Source organism: Rhipicephalus microplus, chromosome X (genome assembly GCF_043290135.1).
Source record: "Rhipicephalus microplus isolate Deutch F79 chromosome X, USDA_Rmic, whole genome shotgun sequence".
NCBI lineage: Eukaryota > Metazoa > Arthropoda > Arachnida > Ixodida > Ixodidae > Rhipicephalus > Rhipicephalus microplus.
Window position 1 is genome coordinate 176,350,117 of NC_134710.1, and position 24,125 is coordinate 176,374,241.

General features: G+C 49.7%; 1 protein-coding gene across 3 annotated transcripts in view; it reads right to left on the reverse strand.

The window, feature by feature from the left end:
- The window catches only part of LOC119177212 (hypoxia-inducible factor 1-alpha inhibitor), a 78,471-nt gene that overhangs the window by 4,144 nt on the left and 50,202 nt on the right, over positions 1-24,125 (reverse strand). For all 3 annotated transcript variants that reach the window (XM_037428628.2, XM_037428627.2, XM_037428629.2), the window contains one exon: positions 4,692-4,799. In XM_037428628.2, the coding sequence (XP_037284525.1) occupies positions 4,692-4,799 (108 nt within the window). The remainder of the gene's footprint in view (positions 1-4,691; positions 4,800-24,125) is intronic.

Below are 24,125 nucleotides of genomic sequence, written 5' to 3' on the forward strand. Positions count from 1 at the left end.
GAGGCACAAAAAAGAACCTGGCAAGCAGGAAACGTATTCTATTTCTCCGCTGAGGCTCATTCGCGATAGCTATACTGCATTGACCCCTTTACGTATACCTGGATGCTTTGCACGCCAAAACACACCTATATAGCATACTGAGACACATGAGTGAACATGGCTGAAGCATGCATCCTCGGGCACTGCAGTGCTGCTTGGAACGGCGTCCATTTCGGAATCACTGTTCTGCAAAAGGTCGATCGAAGCAAAAATAATTCGCGACGTCGCGAATCGCGGGGATTCCAAGTTCCAGGCTATCGTATTAAACCCGAGTCAACACTTTGTACGGCGACGACAGCAATGCAGGTGACAAGGCATGACTGAATGTGTCTGTCTAGCAGACGAAATGTTTGCGAAGCAGTTGAGCTTGACGTCACTCTTTTCTGTGGAGAAGTAGTCAGCTGTGGCGTGATCTGGAGGTGACCGCGAGGTAACGCCAGTACTGGTGCTCCCAGCGCTAAAAATCGTGGGATCGCCGGCCGTTTTGAATAGTGCTAGATACCAGCAATATAAATCAATAAAAGTGATAGTTATTCATTCCTCCGTTACGTTTTAAGTCGCGAATCGCCGCTACGAAGTCTATGGCTACTCGCTGATGCAAAAATCTTGGCATGAGTAAATTTGATGTCAGTGCTCCTTTAAGAATGTGCACAAAGGTCAGAAGCTATACATACTTGCGGTGAATGAGACAACTTGAGGATTTAAACAAAACAAACTCATGAACGACTGCGGATGTCTCAGGCTAATGCGACACATCGTCGCCATAAAGTATGAAGCTGAGGTACTGCCATCCTCGAACTCTAAGCTCACCCTCACTTAATTCAGGTGGGGTTGCAAGACAGTTTCGAGCAGTGCATGTGTTTTGCAGCGGTGGTGCGTACCCATGCACGCGTGAAGAAGTCGTCATAAGAGTGACTAGTGGACCTAGATGATACCCTGTGTATGATATAACGACGCAAGCAAAACTAAAGCTGCTGGAAACTGTCAGAGAAGGCTGCCTTGACAGTTAAACATGCGGAGGACCTTCGTAAATGTATTTTGTAGAACAAATCTTACCTGACTCCTAGGAACAGCTCTCTATTGAATAGCTGGGATAAACTTTTGGCAATAATTACTGCTCAGCATTGTGAAATTTCAAACCTGACACTTTAATTGAATATTTGGCTCGAAAAGTTTCTTTTTATTACAGAACTTCGATGTTACTGTAGCATAATCAGAAAGGGCATGAACATCTGTAAAGTTCGCCAGCCTACTGCATTTTTCCAACAATACACGCATATTGCTTCACTCAAAGATCTGTCAAAAATTACTATGTTGGCAAAATGGGCAAATTCAAATTGATTCTGAAAGTTTGGTGGCTGGACTAACTACTAGAAAATGCTGGGCACACGAAAAACAAATCTAACATGCCAATATCGACGATCCAAAAGCGTCGATCTCTGGTGATCGATTTAAATAGGCGTGGCAACGAAAAAGTTAATTATTGGCTTATAATTCACATAACACTGAAACAGATTTTGAAGGAAGTTTTTAAACAGATTATCACTACCTTTTCATATACCAGGTGACCTATCTAGCCCTTGTAACTAACATGTGAAATAGTATTTCAAAAACAAAAAAGATTTTGTTGAAAACTAGATTCCTCTAAAACATTTTAGAATGAAAAACGCATCACACTCAAAAAGAAATTAAAAAATTGTCTACAAGAATTTTAGTTACGTAACAGTGGTCCTTCGCTAAAAAAACCTGACATGATAGCGTCAAGAGCTTCCAACAGACAACAAAAGTGCGTTGCACCGCCATTCGCGGCCATCTTGTGCGGGACCCCCTTCAAGAGTGCAGCACGGGAGCCAAGAAACCTCGCGCCGCACCAACTATCTCGTAAAGCGCGTGCGTATGGACCTAAGTGATAAGCAAATACTACTGATAATGCCTCTCCACATGAGCAACCATGTGTAATTAATATGGCACACGTTGGCCAGTTCTACTTTTTTTAATATCATAGGTCATCACCGTCTATGTGGAATTCCCCATAATACATAGACGACTTGCGATTGCCGCTCGTGCCGCAACTCGCGTAAAGCGCTCGCACAGCGCAGCGCAGGTAAGAAATTTGTGTCTACGCAAACGAACCGCCGACCATAGAGGCCGATTTTATTGCAAAGAAAGAAAACGAACTCACACTGCAGAAAGGCCGTCAACTGAAACACCGATCAAACATAAAGGTAAGCCTAAAAGCTCATGTAGCCCAGAGCCGGCACACAGCAATGCCTCTTAAAGCACTTGTTGCAAGTTTGGATTACAAAATGGAAGCAAGACTGAAAGTTGGGCTAGTCTGCCCATAATTACAAAACGGAGCAGTGGCAAATCACCAGCCACGTGCCACGTGATCGCCGAAACTTAACGAGTCACGAATAAAGCGCTGATGTGCCCGTTAATGTAGTTTAAAATGGATTGAATGCACGTTCTGTCACCAAAGGCTTCGCAAATAACCAAGTCTCTCTACCTGCGGGCAATGAACTGCAGATTTCACGTACGATGGCTTTTTAAATGCAATGGGAACTCGCTTGTCTAAATAAATTAGTAGCTAATGGACGTAAATGGAGAATGGATTGCACGCATTCTGTTGCTCACGGAAATAGGTCCCACGTGCGCGCGCCAGGGCATCCAGGAGATGCGCCGCATGCAGGAAAATGACTCCACGTTTAGAGTTACTCGATCACGGAATTTGTGCATGCGTAGGTGACCGCACGCAGCAGTATCGAGATAAAAACTGCAGCGACAGGAGGAACACGCTATGCACAACAAATAACCTGAGAGTCAACTCTACTACACTCGCCACTCGACTGTGGTTTTCGCTAGGCGACAGAGGCATCAGAACATACAGCCTAGCGAGTAAAACCAGCACGCTTGATGCATGGCAGCACGTCTTTGCGGGGTCACACATATTTACAACAGTTTAGAGGAGATTATGGAGGCACCATGCATGGGAGAAATCGTCTCCAGAAAGGTGCAAGGTAAAAAAAAAATAATTGGGTGCGTCTTATTTGTGAACTTGGCCTTTTTTCCTCACTGAAGCTGAGGTTGGCATCAAAATTCTAGCTTTCTAGGCAGTTTTGGAGCAGTTCGGTGCAATTTCCATGATTTTTATATCTTTGGAGCAGCTTGGTGCAAGAAAACGGAAATGTATCAGAAATGCACAATATGCGCAGATGTCCCACCCCGGTTTTTAGGACATGTTATTGTTTGAGCGAGTGCTTTGATTAATTTGGTCACTTTGCAGCTAGACAATAAGCCTTATTTGTGACTGTTAGCGACATAAAAATGTGAATGTTCAGCAGGAACTGACAAAGTATGCAGATATTTTCAGGGACACGCAAGTAAAAATTATGAATTAGCCGAATTTACACAGTAAAACAGTTTAAATTAAGCAGTGTTAAGATACATTAGGAACATAGTGGGCCAACAAATATATTACTTTTGTTTGACTTAACAAAGCTTTATCATAGTTTGAACCTTTTTTTTTCTCAAGAGTATTTATGTTCATAGTTGAACTGCAGTGGCATATTTCACTAGAGGGAGTGCACAAAAGAAGCAACTCCTTTCATTAAAGGGGTCATAAACCACCCCCTCAAGCTTGGTGAGAAAACACATACTATTGTGGAAAGCACACTGCACGAACAGCTCGGTAAAGTCTTGAGCGTCGTGCACAGCAAAGAAAGTTAGAATTTTAGCACGCGGTCACCATCATTTCGGCACGAAGTCACCACATATATGCTTAGTATTAGTAGTGAGTAAGAGCAAATGGCAATAAAGGTACGACACTTTCATCGAGAAAGTACATTAAGTACGAGTTGGTCAGTGACTTAGAAAGTACAAGTTGGTCAGTGACTTAGAAGTGTAGGTGGCCTAGCCACATGACCACACAAAGCTTTGAAGCGCGTCGTTCAGAGTATTGTCTGCTTTCGCAGCGTGCAAAAAAGCACGCTGCTAGCTGTAGCAGCCGGTATGCTTTGCCAGTACGTACATGGCAGAGTCACTTACCTCGCCACAGATCTCGTGTGATGTGAGTACAACTTTTGCTGCCCTTCCTATAGAGCTACATTAGTGTTCGACGCGCTCGCGATGGACCTCCATTGGGAGAATGAGCATTTAGATACACTTTGGAAGTAAATTAAAATACATTCTAAACATTTTCTGTGTCCAACCGTTGGAGCAGAGTGTTCTTGCATACAAAGAAAACCTACAAGAGGCTTGTCACAGCCTCGAAATTCTATGGCACCACCCCTTGAACGAAAAGACACACCTTCTAGAATGAGCAACAAATATGACTAAGCTTTCTCAATTCAGCTTCAAAGGACTATCCAATGAGCTGGCTAACAAGCTACATTCATACCAACATGCACTAACCAAACTCCATCTATTTCATCTTTCTTCTTACTTAAGCAGTGTTGGAAGCACATGAAATAGCTCTGAAATGTAAATGCAGATTTAGTTATAGTAGCTTGTAAAAGAATTGTCCGAGACACAATGAGTTAAATGTTGATTTTCATTCCTGCCTGTCTACTATGCCTAGAATTAGTGCCCAAGGTGTCTGGTCACATTAAAGCATAAGTCACTACGACAAGGTTCCGAGTTTTTCAGATACTAACCTCATTGACATCCTTGAGTGCTTCAATAAGCATTTTTTCAATGTTTCGCATGATAGCCATCTTCTGATGACCAACCAGTGGGTAGATGACTTTGTCTGCTGGTGCAGTCTGCAAGTTATATGCAAGCGGTAAATGACAACACATCACTGAGAAAGCTGAAAAGACAATAATTGGAAAGATACCAGTGGAAAGTTGCCACACGAAGAGTCCTGTATTGAACCCAGGTGCAATAGTCATCAGTATAGCCACCTTAAGTTCAAGTGAACTCTCACTGCTAGCTAAAGGGGTACTGACACGAACTTTTTCATTTATTGTTTTTTTTTTCGTCAACTAATATGCCCCCATAGAGCATAGGAAATGTACCGGTAAAGGTGACTGAACCCTGAAAAAATCAATTGCAGCATTCTTTTAAAAGATAGCTTCAGTTCCTACTGTACCCTGAAGTCACGACATGGTATATGAGCAGCGCCACCAGGTGCACGTGCAAGTTTTCATGATATATCCTCGTCCGCATGTCGCTTCTTCAATCATCTGCTGCGCACTGCAATTGTGAAAACTGTCCCGGCAGGGGGGGCGGGGGGGCAGGTTTTTCATTGACAATCCAAAGTCGGTCAGCAACTGCCTCCTACACGTGCATGCATCCGGGGTAAAGTGGAGCGAACAGAGTAAACTACGCTTAGTTTGAGTCGAGTCTCCACCCTGGCCGCGGTGCCTGCAGTCAACCTACCCACGTTTGTCTCAGTGCCGGATTGGGTGGGAATCGATGAAACTTGCCCCTACTGCCCCCCCCCCCCCCCCCCCCCCCCCGTTTCACTGGCACAAAACACCACAGAGCAAAATATTGGCGTTATGACGACAGATTCAAAATCAAACGACTCCTTTGCCTTTCCATAAACGTATATCTTGCATTCGCATGCGCTATTCCAGACTCTGCTAACTCGGTTCACAGGTACGCTGGATGACAGTACCGCATGGCGTGAGCAGACTATCTAGAAGGCGATGCCCAGGCTGCCATTTTTTTTAGTTTTGGTGCTTGATGTCATCACAACTAGCCAGACTGTTGCGTGAAGTCACCAGGATTAGTGCTGTAGCCCGACATCAAGTTAGTGTCAATGTCGGTAGGTGGGCCATGAGAACATTCACTTTAATATAAAAATAAACTATCTTATCAGCATTTGCTAAGCATCACACTAGCCCAGAGCCGTCTCTGAATACAGCAGATTTGTCTGGCATAGTAAACTCGCCTCTGAAAAAAGGTATCAGTACCCCTTTAATTACCACTAAACCATCTGGCATAACTCTAGGTAAACTTAAAATTAATGTAAGCCCTATATAGTTTCAACATTTAAAAATTGCAAATGCCATGTAACATAACCCCTAAGGTTTTTTGATGCAAATTTAATGAACATTGTCAGATCTCATAACGACTTAAGCTCTCGGAACCCACAGAGCAAGTAGACACGATGAAACCAAACAAAACCATTTATTGAACTACTTTTAAATTGACAATATCACCAGCCGAATCAAATACGTCACTAGTGACACGCTAGAACACACCCTTATACAATATTCCAAGACACTCAATCAACATAACAACAATCATAAGGTAACCCGAAGGCGGCAAAGTTGACTCGCCACGAGAGGCTCACAGGAGAAGACGACCTGCGGTAATGTCCCCATGGACCCACCATAGAAGACGACCAATCGCGCCAGTTGCCACATGCCAAAGAGAGTCACGAATGTTTTCTGTGCGGGCACCTAGCCTTGCAGCCAGGCAGCTCTGGTAGCGCTACCGCGCTAACCATGGTTGCCACGATGATGAACTCATGCACACGCTATGCCATCTAACGCACTGTAATTGTTAAACCTAAATACGACCTATCCATGAAACATGTGTGCACCACGGGGCACAAATGACATTACAGGTGGTAGTGGCACCCCCCACATTTCCCTAACCTTAATTCAAATCATACCCCCCCCCAAAAAAACAAACCTAAAAAAATTTAAGAAATCAGCTCAACAAAAGATGTTCCTAAAGAATGTCTGCGCGCCACAACACCGCTGCTGGTCGACACCACTACACTGTTCAGCTCGACGACTTCACCTCAGTACCGGTCTCATAACGGCAACGTAGCCGTTGCCGTGAGAAAGCGTCACCGACTCATCTTCTGATTGCGACCAGCCCTCATGACGGCACTGGACTGCAGGCAGTTGCACAGGTCCCAGGCATATTTATTGCTCGATGTCTCGACTACATTCCTGGCCAGTGACAAAAACGATGTGCAGAAGACATCACTTCCACTACTTACACTCAAAACACTCGACTGAACGATGCAGTAGGGCAAAGAGAAAGGAGCTTCGGACACAATGCCCAAGTCGTACGATGGTCAGTACTGCTAGGAAATTCATCGGTGGTAGCTGAGACGCCCAGTTCAAATAAAGAAGGGTCGCTTTTCTAACTCGTGGACCACAAGATAAAATGAGGGAAGCAGAGTGGAACACTTCAACGACATAACCCAACTAGTTGTGCCACGTGCGACAGGGGGCTCCGCAGAGCCTTAGGCCTAACGAGTCCATTGACAACAACCGGCATCTATCCAGCACCCAACATAGATGCAGAAAACACGGCTGCAAATAGACATCACCTCTTTAAGGTGGGCCTACTCGCTCGCCGCACACAACAGCATACCGAATTATTGGCACACACCGCCCTGGACGGTCTCACGATGCCTCGGAATAGAGCCGCAAAACAAGGCAGCAACGACGCCAGATTCCCCGAGTCAATGAGATAGAAGCTATTTACAGAAAACTCTGACCACCAAAGAGGCTCTCATACTCACTCACTTCAAACTTAGCCTACAATCCATGTGCTCTATGTCTTGCTTTATTCAGGATGCAGACCATATGTGTCTCGTACCAACTCAACAACATTATTAAAACAACAACAAAGAAAACCAATTAAGAGCAGAAAAGCTCAACGTGCCAACATGTTCAAACACACCACACCTCGATCTGAACAAAGCATGCCACCGACACTAGCTATTTAAGTCCCCCTAGGCTTACTCTACCCTGGCTCAAAAAGATGGTTCTGAACAGCAAAAACTGCCATCCAATGCTCTAAAAGATCCCTGCGTTGGGTGCCAGTGTCAGATCTCGTATTGACTCAAGCTCTCAGAACACACAGACACAGCAGACACGGTCAAACCAAACCAAACAAAAACATTTATTGAACTACTTACACATTGATGATACTGCCAGCGGAATCAAATATGTCACTATAGTGACACGCTAGCACACAACCTTATACAATATTCCAATACACTCAATCCAAGAAACACAAGGTAATTCGATGGGGGCATTGCCAACACCACGAGAGGCCCACGAGAGACAACCTCTGGTGTCATTCCCATGGACCCACTACGGGAGACAACTGTACATGCTAACAGTGTTGCCAGGCCATATGAGGTGGCATAGCCAAACGACAAAGAAGATGCAGCCCAAATGTAGCCAAACAAAAAAAGGGCAAAAATATTTGTAGCCAGATATAGCCATTCCTGCAAGAAGTTCAATGTAAATTTGCAGTTTCACATTCGACTTACTACAATTCCGTTTTGTACAACCAGTGGTTATTGATCAAACAGCTTGTTTTGAAGAACATAAAACTAGAGATATTTGGGTGCTTCCTTAAGCAATCGAGGCACTTTAACTTAAAAACAAGATGAAAACAGTACTCGATTCTGCAAGCTGCATATCACCAGTGCGTTGCTTTTGGAAAGTGACCTTCCGATGCGAGGTGGTATACAGGACCAGTTACTACCAGCTCTGAAGCATTTTACACATGAAGCAAAACAGCGTCAAGGATAATATTTTGTGCTTTCCTGGAAAAATTTTATGATCATTGTTCACAGCCTTTTTTGCCTCCCCTGTAAATATTCAGTTTATGCATCAAATTCAGTTTGGTGGTGGATATATTTTTTAATGCCCACTAGTACGTTTATAAGGCAATGTTGTTGCAGCAGTTTGTGATAGCACATGGAAGTGATAGACAGCAATATTAGTCGGGGTTCTACACCCACGACATGATTATGAAAAAGGTGGAGGGTTCCAGAAATCACGACCACTGATGGTTCTTTAACCTTCACCTTATCTAACAACAGAGGCCTCTGTAGCATTTTTCCTTTATGAATATGCGACCGTCGCGGCTGGGATTCGACGTCGCGACCCTCAATCAGCAGTCAAGCACCATAGCCAATAGACCATCGTGATGCGTATCACGGGAGATAAAGAATGAAGTTCTTTGGTTAAACTTGCCCCAGGCAATGGAGATGTCACGCAAAGCATGAGCAGTGAGCTCAAGCGTCGAAATATGACATTGAGTGAAACGTGTGGGCTCATTATTCATGACCATCACCAGGTGCATGATTCATCATTCCTTGCAAGGAAGTCACTCATGCTTGTGTGGGTTTTGCTGCATACACCGAGAATACCGACGTTGCACCGGCAATCTAATTAAAAAACTACATTAGCCACTTGGTAATTGGAGAAACTGCAGAAGGCGCCTCAAATCATGTGGTTCATATGCTTAAGTGCAGCTCCCACAAAGGTGCTCCGCTGCCACTGGGGCAAAAATGGTCGTGGCCGATGGTGCTCGTTGCATAGTTTTTCGCATGAATAGGCAATGAGGAGCACAAATTTCTCGTGAATTTTGCCGCATTCAACCTCTTCAAGACCAAATTTGAGTGCACCTTGTGGGAATTGAGCCTAGCCCGCTGCCTTTGCGCGGGCTTTGCCACCTTTTCTGTCGTTCTCATGTCCCGACATGTCTCCCCCCTCCGCTGTCTGCCATGCTGAGAGAGCGTAGTGATGTTTAACCCCTCACCCGGTAGCGAATGTTGACTGTGGCGCCGTGCGCGGAGTCTCCCGAGAGGTTTTCACATGCTGCATCGGGAGCGGGCAGATACTCTTTGGGACGGCATACGGTGAGCCACGCAATCTTTTCCGTTCGTCGACTCCCGTCGCTCGGGCCTCGCCGGACTTCGCTGACGACACCTTGCGCCCGAGGCGAACGCTCACCTTTTGTGGCCCCACTGCGTATGCTCGGCCGAAGGGTGGTACGGTGTCCTAGTGCGTGGCCTAGCTACGCCGACCCGTCTCCTTCCGAAGCCAACACGAGTGCCTTTGCCCTCGCTCGAGCAATCGGGCCTTGGTCCCGGTGTCTCCGTGGATCACCTTTACCATGGAGATGTGCTCGTGGCACTCTGTGTAGTACTTTTATGCCCGGGGCGTGGATAAGCCTATTTACTTTCCCGCCGCGCCTTTGCAACAGGCTGTCCTGCGTTTGGTGTTGCCACAGACAATAAAGTGTTGCAACCTTAAGCAGTATCGTGTTCTCGCCATGGCGACTGTTAACGCGTGCCCCGCGGCTCACTAAGACCGGACCCACGTTAGTGGCCGTACTCCTTCGGGATGCGTGTAAACAACACTGGCGCCCAACGTGGTATCAAAAGCTCTAGCTTTTGACTGCTCTTAGCGAGTCAGTTCGCCTGAGCGATTTGGACTCGTCGAAACATGTCTGCTTCATGGCATGCTTTGTGGCATGCCGCGTTGCACAAGGAGGCCATTGCCTCTATCAACGGGAACCCTTCGGCACCCGTCTGTGTCGGCACCCCATATTGCGGTGACGACACGAGGTGCCTAGCCGCTCCCTTTGGAGATGGCACGTCGTTTCGGAATGGGCCTCTTGCCCTACCCGAACAGCGCTTGCAGTCGGTTCCCTACAGAATTGACGGGGTGCAGGGACCTGAATTGTCGATGGTAGCCGCACCAAGTGCGCATTTTGTTCGACAACAGGCCAATCCCACAAGGAGCCTATTTTGCTCTGGGAGTGGCGTGCAGGGCGGTGGTCCGTTTGAAACCGCCCAACTGATGGAGCTGGGCGACTGCTCACCTTCGCTCGACCGTCCCGCTAACGCACCGACGGCTTCCTACGAAGCCGGTGCGACGACGCAGACGTTGCAGAACGCCATGCAGATGATCCAAGCACTCTCGGGAGCTGTGCAAACGTTTTCGGTTGGTCCGAAAAGCGGTCACCCCGCTGCTATGATGCCTTTGCCAACCTACAGTGGATACGGTGATCAGCTCACCGCCCGAGATTACCTCGACTTTCTGTCACGTTATCAGAGATCGATGGGTTTGGATGATCAGGTGGTGCTCGATTGTGTTGTTCCAGCTGTACTGACTGACACGGCGGCGAGATGGTATCAGCTTACTGGTTGATGTGCAGCAACCCTCGAGAAGTTCTGTGCGGGCTTTCTGCGCGAATTCCTACCCGCTGACTACGAAAGTAGGGTGCGGCGAGAGCTCGAGCTCCGTACACAAGCTCCCGACGAGTCTTTACAGGAGTATGTACGTGCGATGGATGAACTTATTTCTATCGCTGAGCCCCCGAGCCTCGAACGAGGAACGCGTCAAAAGGGTGATACGGCAGGCATATCCGACCTTTTCGGCATACCTGCGCAGCGGCCGCTTCCATGATTTAGAGGAGTTGGCCGCCGAAGCGAAGCGCATTCAAGGCGACTTTCTCGCCGCGCGTGCCCATCGTTCGCCGCCGCCAGCCAGCGATGCCCTTGAGCCGCGCTGCGCTTGGAGAGGAGCCATGACCCTTACCCAACGGCAACAGCCTCTCGGCACCGCCTTTGCGGCTGCAACCAGCTGTGCGTGAGAGTTGAGCGATCGCGCTCTAGACCCCTTTACGGCTGAAAGGTGGGCAGCCTGCGCTGCTCCACCTGAAACCTCGACACAGAGACGCTTTTTGACCCAACGTAATGTGGGAGGTGCGGCTTGCAGAAACGTATCCTGCGATAACGTAGCGAGCCATTCACGACAGCTTGAGGCTGCTCCATCTGGGAATACAGATAGTGATGCAGTGCACTGTTACCGCTGCCGTGAACGAGGGCAGATACTAAGGGAATGCACCGGATCCAGGCCTCCTGCGAGGCAGTGAAACGGTTTTTCCGGGTCGTTTGTGAATGCACGAGCGACCCAACCCTTGCTTCTTCCTTCTGCGTGTAGAGCAAGCACTTTTCTTGCTGATACGCACGCGCCGTTCATTCCGGTCACCATTGCCGGCCGTGAATTTTCGGCTTTGCTGGACACGGGCGCTAGTGCCTCGTTGTTCGGCGAACAGGTGTTGTCTCACTTGCAGAAGCACTCAGTGCGCTTGTGGGACAGCCGAACGACATTCACCCTTGCGAAAGCCGTGGCCCATTAGGCAGGCGCTGCAAGGTTGACTGTCAGATGGGGAGATTGAATGAGACGCTGCCGTCTTGTTCATCTTCCAGGGATCAATGTTCCAGTGATTCTCGGTTGGGACTTTCTCCTTAAAACCGGTATCGTTGTGGACATTGCGAATGGCGGCTATCGTGATGGCCCTTTTTGCCAACTCAAGCCGTTCATCAGCCCGCCGGCGCTTACCGTTGCCTTTGCCACAGAAGCGTGCCCTGCGCAGAGTTCGGGGCCAAGCCCCCGCTCAACGCATTTGCCCTCTCACAGTCCCCTTCGGCAACGAGAGGCACGGCACGAACCGTGTCGTGCGCCAACTTTGGGGTCGTACCCTGGCGTTCCGCGCTCGTCGGCTCGAAACCCCTGTGTGGATCGACCGACACAACACGAAGAGGCACCACATCCTTTGGTCGCCTGCGCGACTCAGTTGGATGATGCACAGAAGGCTCGTGTGTCGATACTGTTACGTCAGTACGACGAGCTCTTCACCGATCAACCTGGCTGCACCGATTTAGTGAGCCATGTGACGAAACAGGTGACGTGCTTCCTTTGAAGTGTAACCCTAGGCCCGTCAGTCTCGCCAAAAGGCAGATTATCGATGGGTTGCTAGATGACATGCTTGCGGCTGGCATTATTCGCCGCTTGTCTAGCTCCTGGGTGTCTCCAATTGTGTTGGTGCCTAAGAAAAATGGCAGTCATCGCTTTTGCGTCGACTATCGCCGTCTGAATTAAATGACTCGTAAGGATGCCTATGCGCTCCCCACGATAAACTCCATCGTAGGTAACCTGGGTGATGCACGGTACTTTACCACGTTTGACGCCTCTAAAGGTTACCTACAGGTCCGGATGGGTAATCGTGACCAGTGTAAAACTGCGTTCACGTCCCACAGAGGGTTGTTCAAGTTTATTCGTATGCCCTTTGGTCTTTGCAATGCTTCTACGACATTTCAAAGACTCATGGACCGTGTCCTTGGGGAAACAAAGTGGTCATACTGCATGTGCTACCTTGACGACATCGTGATTTATTCACGAACCTTCGAAGAGCACTTGGCCCATGTTGCCGATGTACTTGAGAGGGTGAGGACCGCTGGGATGACATTAAATCCCGCTAAGGTCCAATTAGCGCAGACCCGTGTTCAGTTACTCAGGTTTACGCTGGGCGAAGGCTCCATAGAGCCGGATTGGGAGAAACTTTGAGCTATTGTCCATTTTCCCATGCCCAAGGCCATACGTGGCCTTCGCCGCTTTTTAGGAATGGTCAACTTTTACCGTTCCTTCATTCCGTCCTGTGCCCGACTGCAGGCGCCCTTGAGCAAACTCTTGGGTACCGTAATTACTCGAATCTAACGCGCACCTTTTTTCTGGTTAAGCAAGTTCATAAATCGCATGCGCGTTAGAATCGAGTACGAACAAAAAAATTACGGTCAATCTATTGCCATCGGCAAATCCAAAATGGCCGCCCCCTACGTGCGTCGGCATGGCGCGTCGGCCATTTCTGCCTATGTGTTTCCCATGTGCGGCACTTTGTACATGTGCTGAGGAGTTCGTCATCTAGTAGTGCACTACCATCGACGGCGTGGAAGGGCTGACTCCAAAAACTCGAGTGCACCACGATGCCGCTTTTAAAAGAAAAGTCATCGCGTGTGCAGAAACGGACGGAAGTCGGGCCGCATCGCGGTCGTTCGGAGTTCCCGAAACGTGCGTGCGGGATCGGCGGAAACAAAAGCAGAAGATTGTCGACAGCAAAGCTTCACGCAAAGGCTTCAGTGGACCACAGCAGGGTCGGTTTCCGCAAATTAAAGAGCTGCTCGGCGAGTATGTGCTTGAGCAGCGAGCGGCACAGTGGTCCGTGACGACAGAACTGCTCGAAGTGCGGGCTATGCAATTAGTCTTAAAAAAAGGTCTAATGCGGAGCCAGTATAAAGCGAGGAGGTGCTGGCTAACTAACTTTATGAAAAGGAAAGGCTTTTCCCTCCGAAGGGGAACATGCATATGCGAAAAGCTTTGCGGAGGAGTACGATGAAAAGCTTCACAGTTTTCAGAGGTTCGTCCTAAACTTGCGGCGCAACAACGGCTACCTGCTTGGGCAAATCGGGAATGCCGATCAGACGCCTCTTTACTTCGACATGCCTGGCACCACAACCGTTGAGAAGAAGGGGGCGAAGGAAGTTCGCGTGCTGACATCGGTCCACGGTAAAACTACAGTGACGGCAATGCTGTGTTACACGTCAGATGGGCACAATCTTCGCCCGTACCTCATATTTAAATGGAAGACACTCCCGAAAGGAGTCGTTTTTTCAAGTGGTGTGATCATGCGGGCCAGCGAGAAAAAATGGGTGCGCGTTGCAATCGATGTCTTACGTTTTTTTTTTTTTTCGCGGTGGAAATCGGGTGCGCGTTACAATCGAGGGCGCGGTAGAATCGAGTAAATACGGTAAGTCTGCCGAGTGGCAACGGGGACTTGAGCAGCAGGAGGCGTTTTGCCGACTGTCTAACGCCATAGCGGAGACAGCACAGCTCAAGCTCCCCAATTTGACCAGACCGTTCGTTGTACAAACTGATGCGAGTGATCTGGGTTTAGGAGCTGTTCTCCTACAAGAATACGATGGTGTGTTGCAGCTGTTGGCCTTCGTCAGCCGGTCCTTGGTCTCTGTGGAGAAAAATTATTCCGTAACCAAAAAGGAGTGCCTCGCCATCGTGTTTGCACTGCGGAAGTTTGACGCCGACCTTGATGGGACGAAACTCGTGGTGCAAACGGATCACAGTGTGCTCAGCTGGCTGATGCGGCTCCGTGAGCCTGCCGGCAGGCTGGCGTGCTGGGCTCTCCTGATACAGCACTATGACTTTTCAGTGCAGTATCGAAAGGGGAGCACCAACGTGGTAGCTGACGCGCTATCTTGTGCCCCATTGTCTGCCGAGGACCTTGATCCCGGTGCGACAGCCGCTAGCGGTGCCTTAGCACATGCAAGCGTCAGAGGCGAAACAGCAGCTTCGCCGCCATTCCGCGAGAAGGGTGAGTCCCCATGCGGACAAACCTTGGATGCTCACCAGGTAAACGGCGCACCACGAAGCGGCCGAGCGGGGGAGCTTTCCGAAGGCCACGAGGCCGAGAGTGAACCCGTAACACCGACTCAAGCAGTTGTTGCTGCGGTCCTGAGTAAGCACGATACCAGACTCCCCCATTTTAAGAGAATGGGAATCGCTTTCAGCAGAGAAGTGCTTCTGAAAGCCCAGCAAAGTGATCCGTTTTGTCACAAAATATGCGATGGTCTCAGAGAGATGGAGCGCCTAGCTTCTTGTCCTGCAGCAGGCGCCGATAGCGACTGTCTCGACGAGACGGAGCACCGTGATGCTGCTTGCCCTGCAGCGGGCGCGAATAGGGGACTCGAACCAGCGTGTGTCGCTGAGTTCCTGGCGGATTCATATTTGCTGGACATTGACAGGCTCCTGCTGAAGTACATAGCCACTGACGACGAGTCCACCGGCCCCTTTAAGGTGGTTATGCCCAAAAGTCTGAGAGCCGCACTGTTACGATCCTCTTACGACGAACCCATGGCCGGTCACCTGAGTGGCTCAAAAATTTTTGCAAAACTAAGCCGCATTGTGACATGGCCCGGCATGAAGCGAGACATTTTTTGTGATTGCTGTTCTTGCCGCGTCTGTAAAACGGTGAAATCAAGGGGTGGCAAACCGCCCGGTCTGATGAAACCAATTGTCAGCGTCCGTGGCAAGTGGCCACCTGCGATCTAATGGTACCATTTCCCAGAAGTAAGCAGGGGTTCATTTACCTGATGGTAGTCGTTGATCACTTTTAGAAATGGGTGGAATTGTTCCCTCTTCAGAAGGTGACAGCGCGAGCGGTGCTTGAGAAGCTGCAGGAAGTGTTTTACCGGTTCGGCTTCTCGGAAAGGCTCATCACGGACAATGCTTCGTAATTCATCGCTCGGGTGTCTGGTGCCACGTATCGTTCCCTCGGAATTGATCACTGCACCACTTCACCCTACCATCCCCAGTCCAATTTGACGGAGCGCGTCAATCATACGCTCAAACCGATATTGGCGGCCTTTGCCGAAAGTCAAAGGGACTGGGTAGACCATTTGAGTGAGCTCGCATTCGCTATTCGAACATCCGAGAGTCGCTTAACTGGTTTTTGCCCGCCTTCTTAAATTTTGGAAGGGAGTTTGGCAAATCCGGTGAGCAGCTTCACTCAATGCCAGCTCGAGGACGAGGAGACGGCGGCAAACTGCTCTGCTTACGCGTCGACACTTCGGGACAGGCTTTGTCGAGCTTTCTGCACAGCAAGGCAAAGTTTGGAGTCGGCCAGGACTCAGCAGAAGGCCCAATATGACCGCAAGCATGCGACCTAGTTTTTGAGGTGGGCAATCTTGTCCTGAAGCGTAACCATGCTCTTAGCGATGCCAGTAAGGGGTTCTCAACCTCGCTCGCTCCTAAGTGGCTTGGTCCGTACCGAGTGGAGAAAGCTTGCACTGCACTCGCGTACTTGCTGAAAGATCCCCATACGGGAAAACTCAGTCGTGCCCATATCGCAGACCTGAAACCCTTTGTCTCACAGTCTGACGAGCTCGCGAGCCCTGCAGCACTTCGCGCAAGCAACGGGGCACACCCGGAGCGGTGGACCGCATTCGGACCCCGCACTGGTATAATCTGAGGAAGAGATCACCTTTGTGATTTCGTGCCAGACGGCGGACTTCTCCGCAACCAAAGGCCCTCAGTTTACTGTCTCGCCTCAGTTAGATTAGCTTCTTTACGGCCTTTTCTCATAAGGAAGTCGACTCCACCCAGTCTGCTGCCAGTGTTTCTTTTTTTAAGTGTTCATGTGTATTTTATGTATCTTTTGTCTAATATTAAGTGTCATTTTGCTCTGTTTTTCTTTTTTTCCCGTGTTTATTTTGTCTACCGCGAAGGGAGTTGTGACCTTGAGTGGCGGTGCTTATGCCGGGAAAGAGAGACGAAGGACGCTTTGCGCCTACGCTCGCACAGCCGTCGGCAGTGTGTGTGCGTGCTTCTGTGCGTGTGTAAGTGTGTAGCACTTCAGTGCGTGCCCGTGAAGAGTGCGCGTCGTGGCTTCGCCCCATCCACGTGTACACTAGAGGTGCTCGGGACACTGACCTGCAGACGCTGTGCTCTGCTCTCGGCCGTCGACGAAGAAGCCCTGCTGCCTTTCCCACCATGGCTCCTGCGCGAGGCCAGCTGAAAGCAGCTATATGCTGCCGGCCAACGCCAGGGCACATCGCAGCTAATTCTGGTTCGGCCTCCCTGATCACTGGAGAGGCCCGGCCCGGCTTCCCGCAACGTCCCAGCTCCGTTATCGAGCCAGAAATGCGGGGCCTCCGAACCACAACCGAAGCGGCGTCCGTCGGATTCGCAGCTAAACCAGAGCAGCTACGAGCCATCAGAGAGCCCTCTTCCGTGCCTCTGACCTCGCTCTCAGGCATCGCACCTAGCGAACATTGTCACGCTCTTCCGCCCATCCGCGCGGTAGACACTATCCCACTTCAGCACCACGAACACTACTACAACTTTCCGTGCTCCCTTCCGCAATTATATTTATAGTGTCGTGTTTATTTTGTTATTTATGTTTTTGTTTCTCTTTTGTCATCATCTTTTTAGCAGCAGTTACAGAGCTGGACTGAGGTTAGCTGTCGCTCATAGCAGTGTCATTTTAACTGCATGGGTGACGTCCGGCTGCTTTTGCAGACCGGTAAAGGACCAATTTAGGAGAGGGGATTGTGGGAATTGAGGCTAGCCCGCTGCCTTTGCGTGGGCTTTGCTGCCCTTACTGCCGTTCTCACGTCCCGGCATGTCTCCCCCCTCTGCTGTCTGCCGCGCTGGGAGAGCGGAGTGACGTTTACCCCCTCACCCGGTAGCGGATGTTGGCTGTGGCGCCGTGCACGGAGTCTCCCGAGAGGTTTTCGCGCGCTGCGTCGGGAGCGGGCAGATACTCTTTGGGACAGCAGACGGTGAGCCACGCAATCTTTTCCGTCCGTCGACTCCCGTCGCTCGGGGCTCGTCGAACTTCGCTGACAGCGCCTCGAGCTCGAGGCGAACGCTCACCTTTTGTGGCCCCACTGCATATGCTCGGCCGAAGGGTGGTACGGTGTCCTAGTGCGTGGCCTAGCTACGCCGACCCGTCTCCTTCTGAAGCCAACACGAGTGCCTTTGCCCTCGCTCGAGCAATCGGGCCTTGGTCCCGGTGTCTCCGTGGATCACCTTTACCATGGAGACGTGCTCGTGGCACCCTGTGTAGTACTTTTATGTCCGGGGCGTAGATAAGCCTATTTGCTTTCCCGCCACACCTTTGCAACGGGCTGTACTGCGTTTGGTGTTGCCACAGACAATAAAGTGTTGCGACCTTGAGCAGTATCGTGTTCTCGCCATGGCGACGGTTAACGCGTACCCTGCGGCTCGCTAATACCGGACCCACGCTAGTGGCTGTACTCCTTCGGGATGCGTGTACACTACAACCTTTCAATATTTGTTTTTTGCTCGACGAGAGTCACCATTGCAGCATTGATCATGACGGCACAACTTATAGCCCAAAGAAAGCCAAGTCATCGATTTGCAGTAGTTCAAATACAGTGCCATCGACAACTTGCCCTAGTCGACGGCAAAAAAATATTTCATCATCATCATGCTCACTGCAGGACAAAGGCCTCTCCCACGTTCCTCCAGTCAACTTGGTCCTGCGCTTGCTGCTTAATCTTATTTGCCCATTTAACTTTCTGTCTCCCCCTTACCCGCTTGCCTTTTCTTGAAATCCAGACAGTTACCCTTAATAGCCAGCAGTTTTCTTGCTTACGTGCTACGTGCCCGGCCCATGTCAACTTCTTTATCTTCATTTCAACTATGATATCCTTAACCCCTGTTTGTTCTCTAATCCACTCTGCTCTCTTCTTGTCTCTTAAAGTTACACCTACCATTTTTCTTTCCATTGCTTGCTGCGTCATCCTCAATTTAAGCTGAACCCTTTTTTAATCCACCTGGTTTCTGCTTCGTAGGTAAGTACAAAAATTGTTTACTGCAGCCCACTTTGGCCTTATATAACCAAACCTGGCAACACGGCACCAGCCGCCACGCACCAAAGAGGGTCTTCAATGTTTTTTGTGCGGCCACCTAGCCTTGCCACCAAGTGGCTCTGCAAGCGCTATCGCACTAACCATGATGATGATGATGATGAACTCACGCACGCACTGTGCCACTTACGCTCCATGATTGTTAAACCTAAAAATGACCTATTCCCGAGACACATGTGCACCAAGAGGTGCGAATGACTTTACAGGGGGTATTAGCACCCCCACAACAAAGTTCTTGCCCATTGAAATGCAAAAAATTAGGGATAAGTAAAGCATTTCCAGTGTCTTTCATTCATGTCATATCAGCTTAGTGACTGAAACACAATCATCATAACCAACATGACTAAACAAGCCAGGTTTTCAATGACATGATGAAGCTATCTTGAGTAGATGTGTGTACATGGCAGTCATTATAGTAAAGAAAATTAATGTCATGTTTAATCCAGAAGACCTGTGCACCCTCAAACAAAAGTTTGTGGGATGTGAAATTTTCAAAAAAGCTACATTGCTGCTTTGTATGGGAACATAACCACCAAACTAATTTTCCAGCCTTCGATATTAGCAACATACACAGTTGCCCACAAGATTAGAAGCACCCTACACTAACAGGGCAGATACTCGCACTAGCAGCGGAGTCCACATCCTATATAAATTTTTGATCACCATCTTGAATTAATCGACAACTTGAAGCAGGATGCTGAATACGAAAAGCTGTGGAAGCTTGCAAAGTGGATGGAGCTTCATGAAAGGTAAAAACCGTCATTTACTCATATTCATAGATGACACAAAGCAGTCGAAACAAATATGACCCGTTGCCACTTTACTGGGCTTGGGTATTCAAATGCTTCGAATCAAATTTGAATGATTGAAAATTTCGAAGTACTCAAATTGAGCGAATAGATGTACAGTCGAGCCCGCTTATAATGACCCTGAGCGTGACGCGGCATCCGTTTGCTGTATCCCAAAGTTCGTAGTAAATGAAACACAGCTTTCAAAAAAAGTTGCGAGAAAAAACACAAACTCTTTGCCCCAAAAAGTCCTTGATGCACGTGTTTAAAAGAGTAGAAGCGATAAGGGCGATCTCGAGTTCATTTAAAACGGCAGGGTGCTCGTTCGCCGAGGCCCGTGGCATAAGCTGCATGAGACACTGGCTGCAAAGTTTCGTCGGTCTCGCAATCCGATTCCTCCAAATCGCTCTTGCCACGTACTTCATTCACAATGCCCCAATCCGTGCACGGTTCCGCAGTGTCGGCATCATCATAGGCAGTAATTAAACCATTGCAACAGATGTCCCACCCACTCTCCCATGTCAAAGTCGACGACGCACTGCCACAAATCGCCACCTCAGTTTGGAAGCTTCATGCTCTGCATCGGGCCCGACGTCGACGAAGTCGGCGTCGCCAAAACAGTTTCGCGCGCATGTAGCCATCACCGCCGCCCACGAAATATTCACCATCTCCACAGCTGAATACCGGGACGCCCGAAGCGGCAAGTTGGCTGCCAGGTAGTCAACAGCTATGAGCAAGCGCTCCGCAACGCAGCACCTAACGGGGATTACGGTCAAGCCAAGCGGTCACACTTTCGTTGTTTTGTTGAGCGGCAGGAAAAAGCGTGCTAGTCCTCCCGTCGGCCATTATGACCACACACGCACACCAAGAGCGAGCAAGACGCGCACACACGACACACATGCCAGAATGCGTGGAACAGTTCTGGGCCCGTTTACAGTCAGAAAACAAAACTAATTCGAGCCAGCGTGGCGAGTGTCACAAAGCCGTGGAGACGGGCAAAGGGGTTATGATCGAGAGAGGAGAGCAGACCTGCGAGAGAAGGACAAAAAGTTGCGATAAAGAGGGGGGATGATGCGGCGGGAGGGTGCCCTTGAAAACCAAAACACACTCCCGGGAAGGAGGCAGGTTGGGTAGCTTGCTTGAAAGGTCCACGAAACTCCCATGTAGAAAAACTTGGAAAGCGTGCCTGCGTGCGCAGAAGTGAAAGCATGGCGGCCTGGATCGGTGCGCGCGGCGGTGTTCGAAGAATCGGCAACCGTGGTCAAAAAATCGTATTGTTGCGCCGGCGAGTTTCTGTGGCCTCACGAACTTCGATATTTCGGGATTCGTTCCGCGCAAATAACAGCCGTATTTACACTTCCGCACGTGCGCGGAAGGCATGCTGAGCTGAGTGCGAAGTGAGCGAGAACAAGTCCTAAACACGAAACAAATTGCAAATTATCAAAGTCGGTGGAGTAGCGTACGCATGTGCACTAGAAGCAGACTATCGGATACAGTCGGTGGCCGACGATGTTGGCAAATGGTCTGGTCACTCCAGGCCGGCTACGCCAACGACAGTACCAGCGATCAAAAACAGGGTAGATGGCCGACCGGTCTTCGAAATATCGGTGGCAGTGTGAAAACACGGGCCTCGTCTGGCGATGCGGGCTGCTTAGAGTACCGGGGACAAAAAGGACGGAGGGGTGCGTAACAAAAAGCAGTTGGGGCGTGGAGGAAGGAAACAGCTTTCCTTTTTCCATGGGTTGGGGAGAGCGGTAACTAGAGGGTCGCGGAGGCAGGGTCGGCGTTTAACAATAAGAATGTATGGGCACCTCACTAATGCCTGATCCGTGGTCGAAATTGGTTTCCCGGGAAGTCGGCACACTGCCGACTCCGTTCGCTGTAACTGATCAGCGGCGCTCGGAAACGTTCGTTGTAAGTGCGATTTTGTGCCATTTAACCAATGTATATTTTCACGGTCACGTGGATATTGTTCGTTTTAAGCGAAAGTTCATTTTAAGTGGGGCTGTTATATGTGGGCTCGACTGTACACTGATCTGCCAGTGACCCCCATTAGAACGGTTTCACTGTAATATAAAAGTGTTAAGCTGTGAAAGCACCTATCCAAGTGTATATAAATTTGAAGATAACTTTCTGTAAAAGGTGATTTCACCTTTTACAGAAGTAGTGCTAAGCCGTGAAAACACATATCGAGAGGAAAACTGCACTGGCACGAAGCACCACTTCAAGGTCAAATGAAGACATTACCCTCACATCAATTCATTTTTTAGGTTTAAAAGCTCGTTATACTGACATATGCTTTAAGTACAAATAGCAAATTTTAAAATGTACATATTTTACAGGTTATCATTTGCATTATACCGAAAGCCACATCCTCCTACTATTTTAACCTTGTTTCCACTTCCTTTGATCCAAAAAAAATGGCATTTACACAGGCCTTTGCGGCGCGGCGTCTGTGTTGTTCATACGACCTTCGGGCGGCTCCTGCTTCCTACAAATGATCTTCAAGTGAATGTTTCGAGTGCGCGTCTGTGTCGCATCAGTGACAGTGCCAGGACTAATTTGATGCCAAAACTTGCTGCGTGAGTAGACTACTTTCACGTTTTGGAACATTTTTTTTCTTCGGACCCGGCCGCCGCTTGGGGTAAGCCTAACGAGCTAAGCCCACGCCGGCGCGACGTCAGCCGCGTCGCCGTTGCCGGGTGCCTTTTTGCTCTTCTCAGGGCTTATTTCCAGAAAAATGGAATATCAGGTGGTGGCGGAGGACATAAGCCCCGTAGAGGTGACAGAAGAGCGCGGTTGGCATTCTGCAGGCGCCAGAAGAGCTGGTGCACGCTCGGCAGGCGCTTATACTAATGGTGCTACTCTCAACGAGACGAAGTCGACAACGGCCGAGGCCCTGCGAGGCCACAACAGTGGCAATAACATCAAGGCTAGGATCATCCGCGCTGGCCGGATGCCCCAGCTCCCCAGGGAGGATACCAAGATCGTGATTCAGCCCTGCGGGGGCCTCAATATTGTCAAGACCGGCTGCACCGTGGTGGCTGATGCAATCCTGGCGGCCACAAGCATCTGCACCGAAGATTTGCGAGGCGACACGCTATGCCCCAACGTGCAGCAGAATATTATGGTTGTCAGCACACCTAGAAGGGAAACTGTCAACCACTACGTCAAAGTTCGGCAGATCGTTGTCATGGGCCGAACATACGAGCTCAGTGCCTACGAGGCCACTCCTCGTTCCACGTGCAAGGGCGTGATCCGAGGTATTCCACTCGTCGACGGCCCGAATGATATTGACAACAAAATCGTAAATGAAAGAAATCCGCTCGCCCTGGCAGCCACGCGCATAGGCAGCACCGGTACGGTAATCGTCCCCTTCGACGGTCATAGAGTCCCAAACTTTGTACGCTACGGCCCCACCCTTGTGCAATGTTCGCTTAATGTACGCTTGTGGTCGGCTCGGTCACCATGCTGATGTGTGTCCCAGCCCAGGCGACGTCGTATGTCGTGGCTGTGGGGCTTCAAATCTTGACGCTTAAGACAAGTGTACCTCCAAGTGCAAGCTGTGCGGTGGGCAACACCTCACGGCTGACAAGGACTGTAGGTGAAGATTCCAGATCCCGTATTTTGTGCGACGAAGGCACTGGGAAAAATCTCGCGCCACCAACCAAGGCCAAGCCGCGGCACCACCATCACCCTTCATGGATGGGCAGGACTTCCAGCAGTCACGCGGTTCCGGGGGCCGTTCCAGGCGACCTTCTCGGTCCCATTCCAGGGGCTGTTCCCAGTCCAGGAGCCGCTCCCGGTCACGAGGAGGAGCGCGGCGCTACAAGTCTGGGAGCCACTCCAGGTCTCGATCCAGGTCTACCGGGCATCAACAGCAGCCTAGCGGGGTGTCAGCGAGAAGCAAGAAGTCAGGCTCTATAACCTGGGCCGACACGGTACGAGGAGGGTCAGCTGAAGTACTGTCGGGGTCACTCCCAGAGCACGCAGAGAACACGTGCGAGATTTCCCAGCTGAAACGCGAGAACGCTGCGATGAGAGAAACTATAAACAGGCTTATGTCCAAAATTGCCCAGATTAGGAACGCGAGGAACCCACGACCACAACCCACCGCCGCCTGCGTCGCCGAAACAATGCCTCTACCCATGGAGGTGCACAGCACTCAAGACGGCAACAGCAGCAGTGAGGGTCAAAGCGCTCTCATGAAGAGGGCTGTCGCCTACGAACAGGAAGGTGTAGCGATTCGAGTCAGGTCTGAGCTTCGAGAC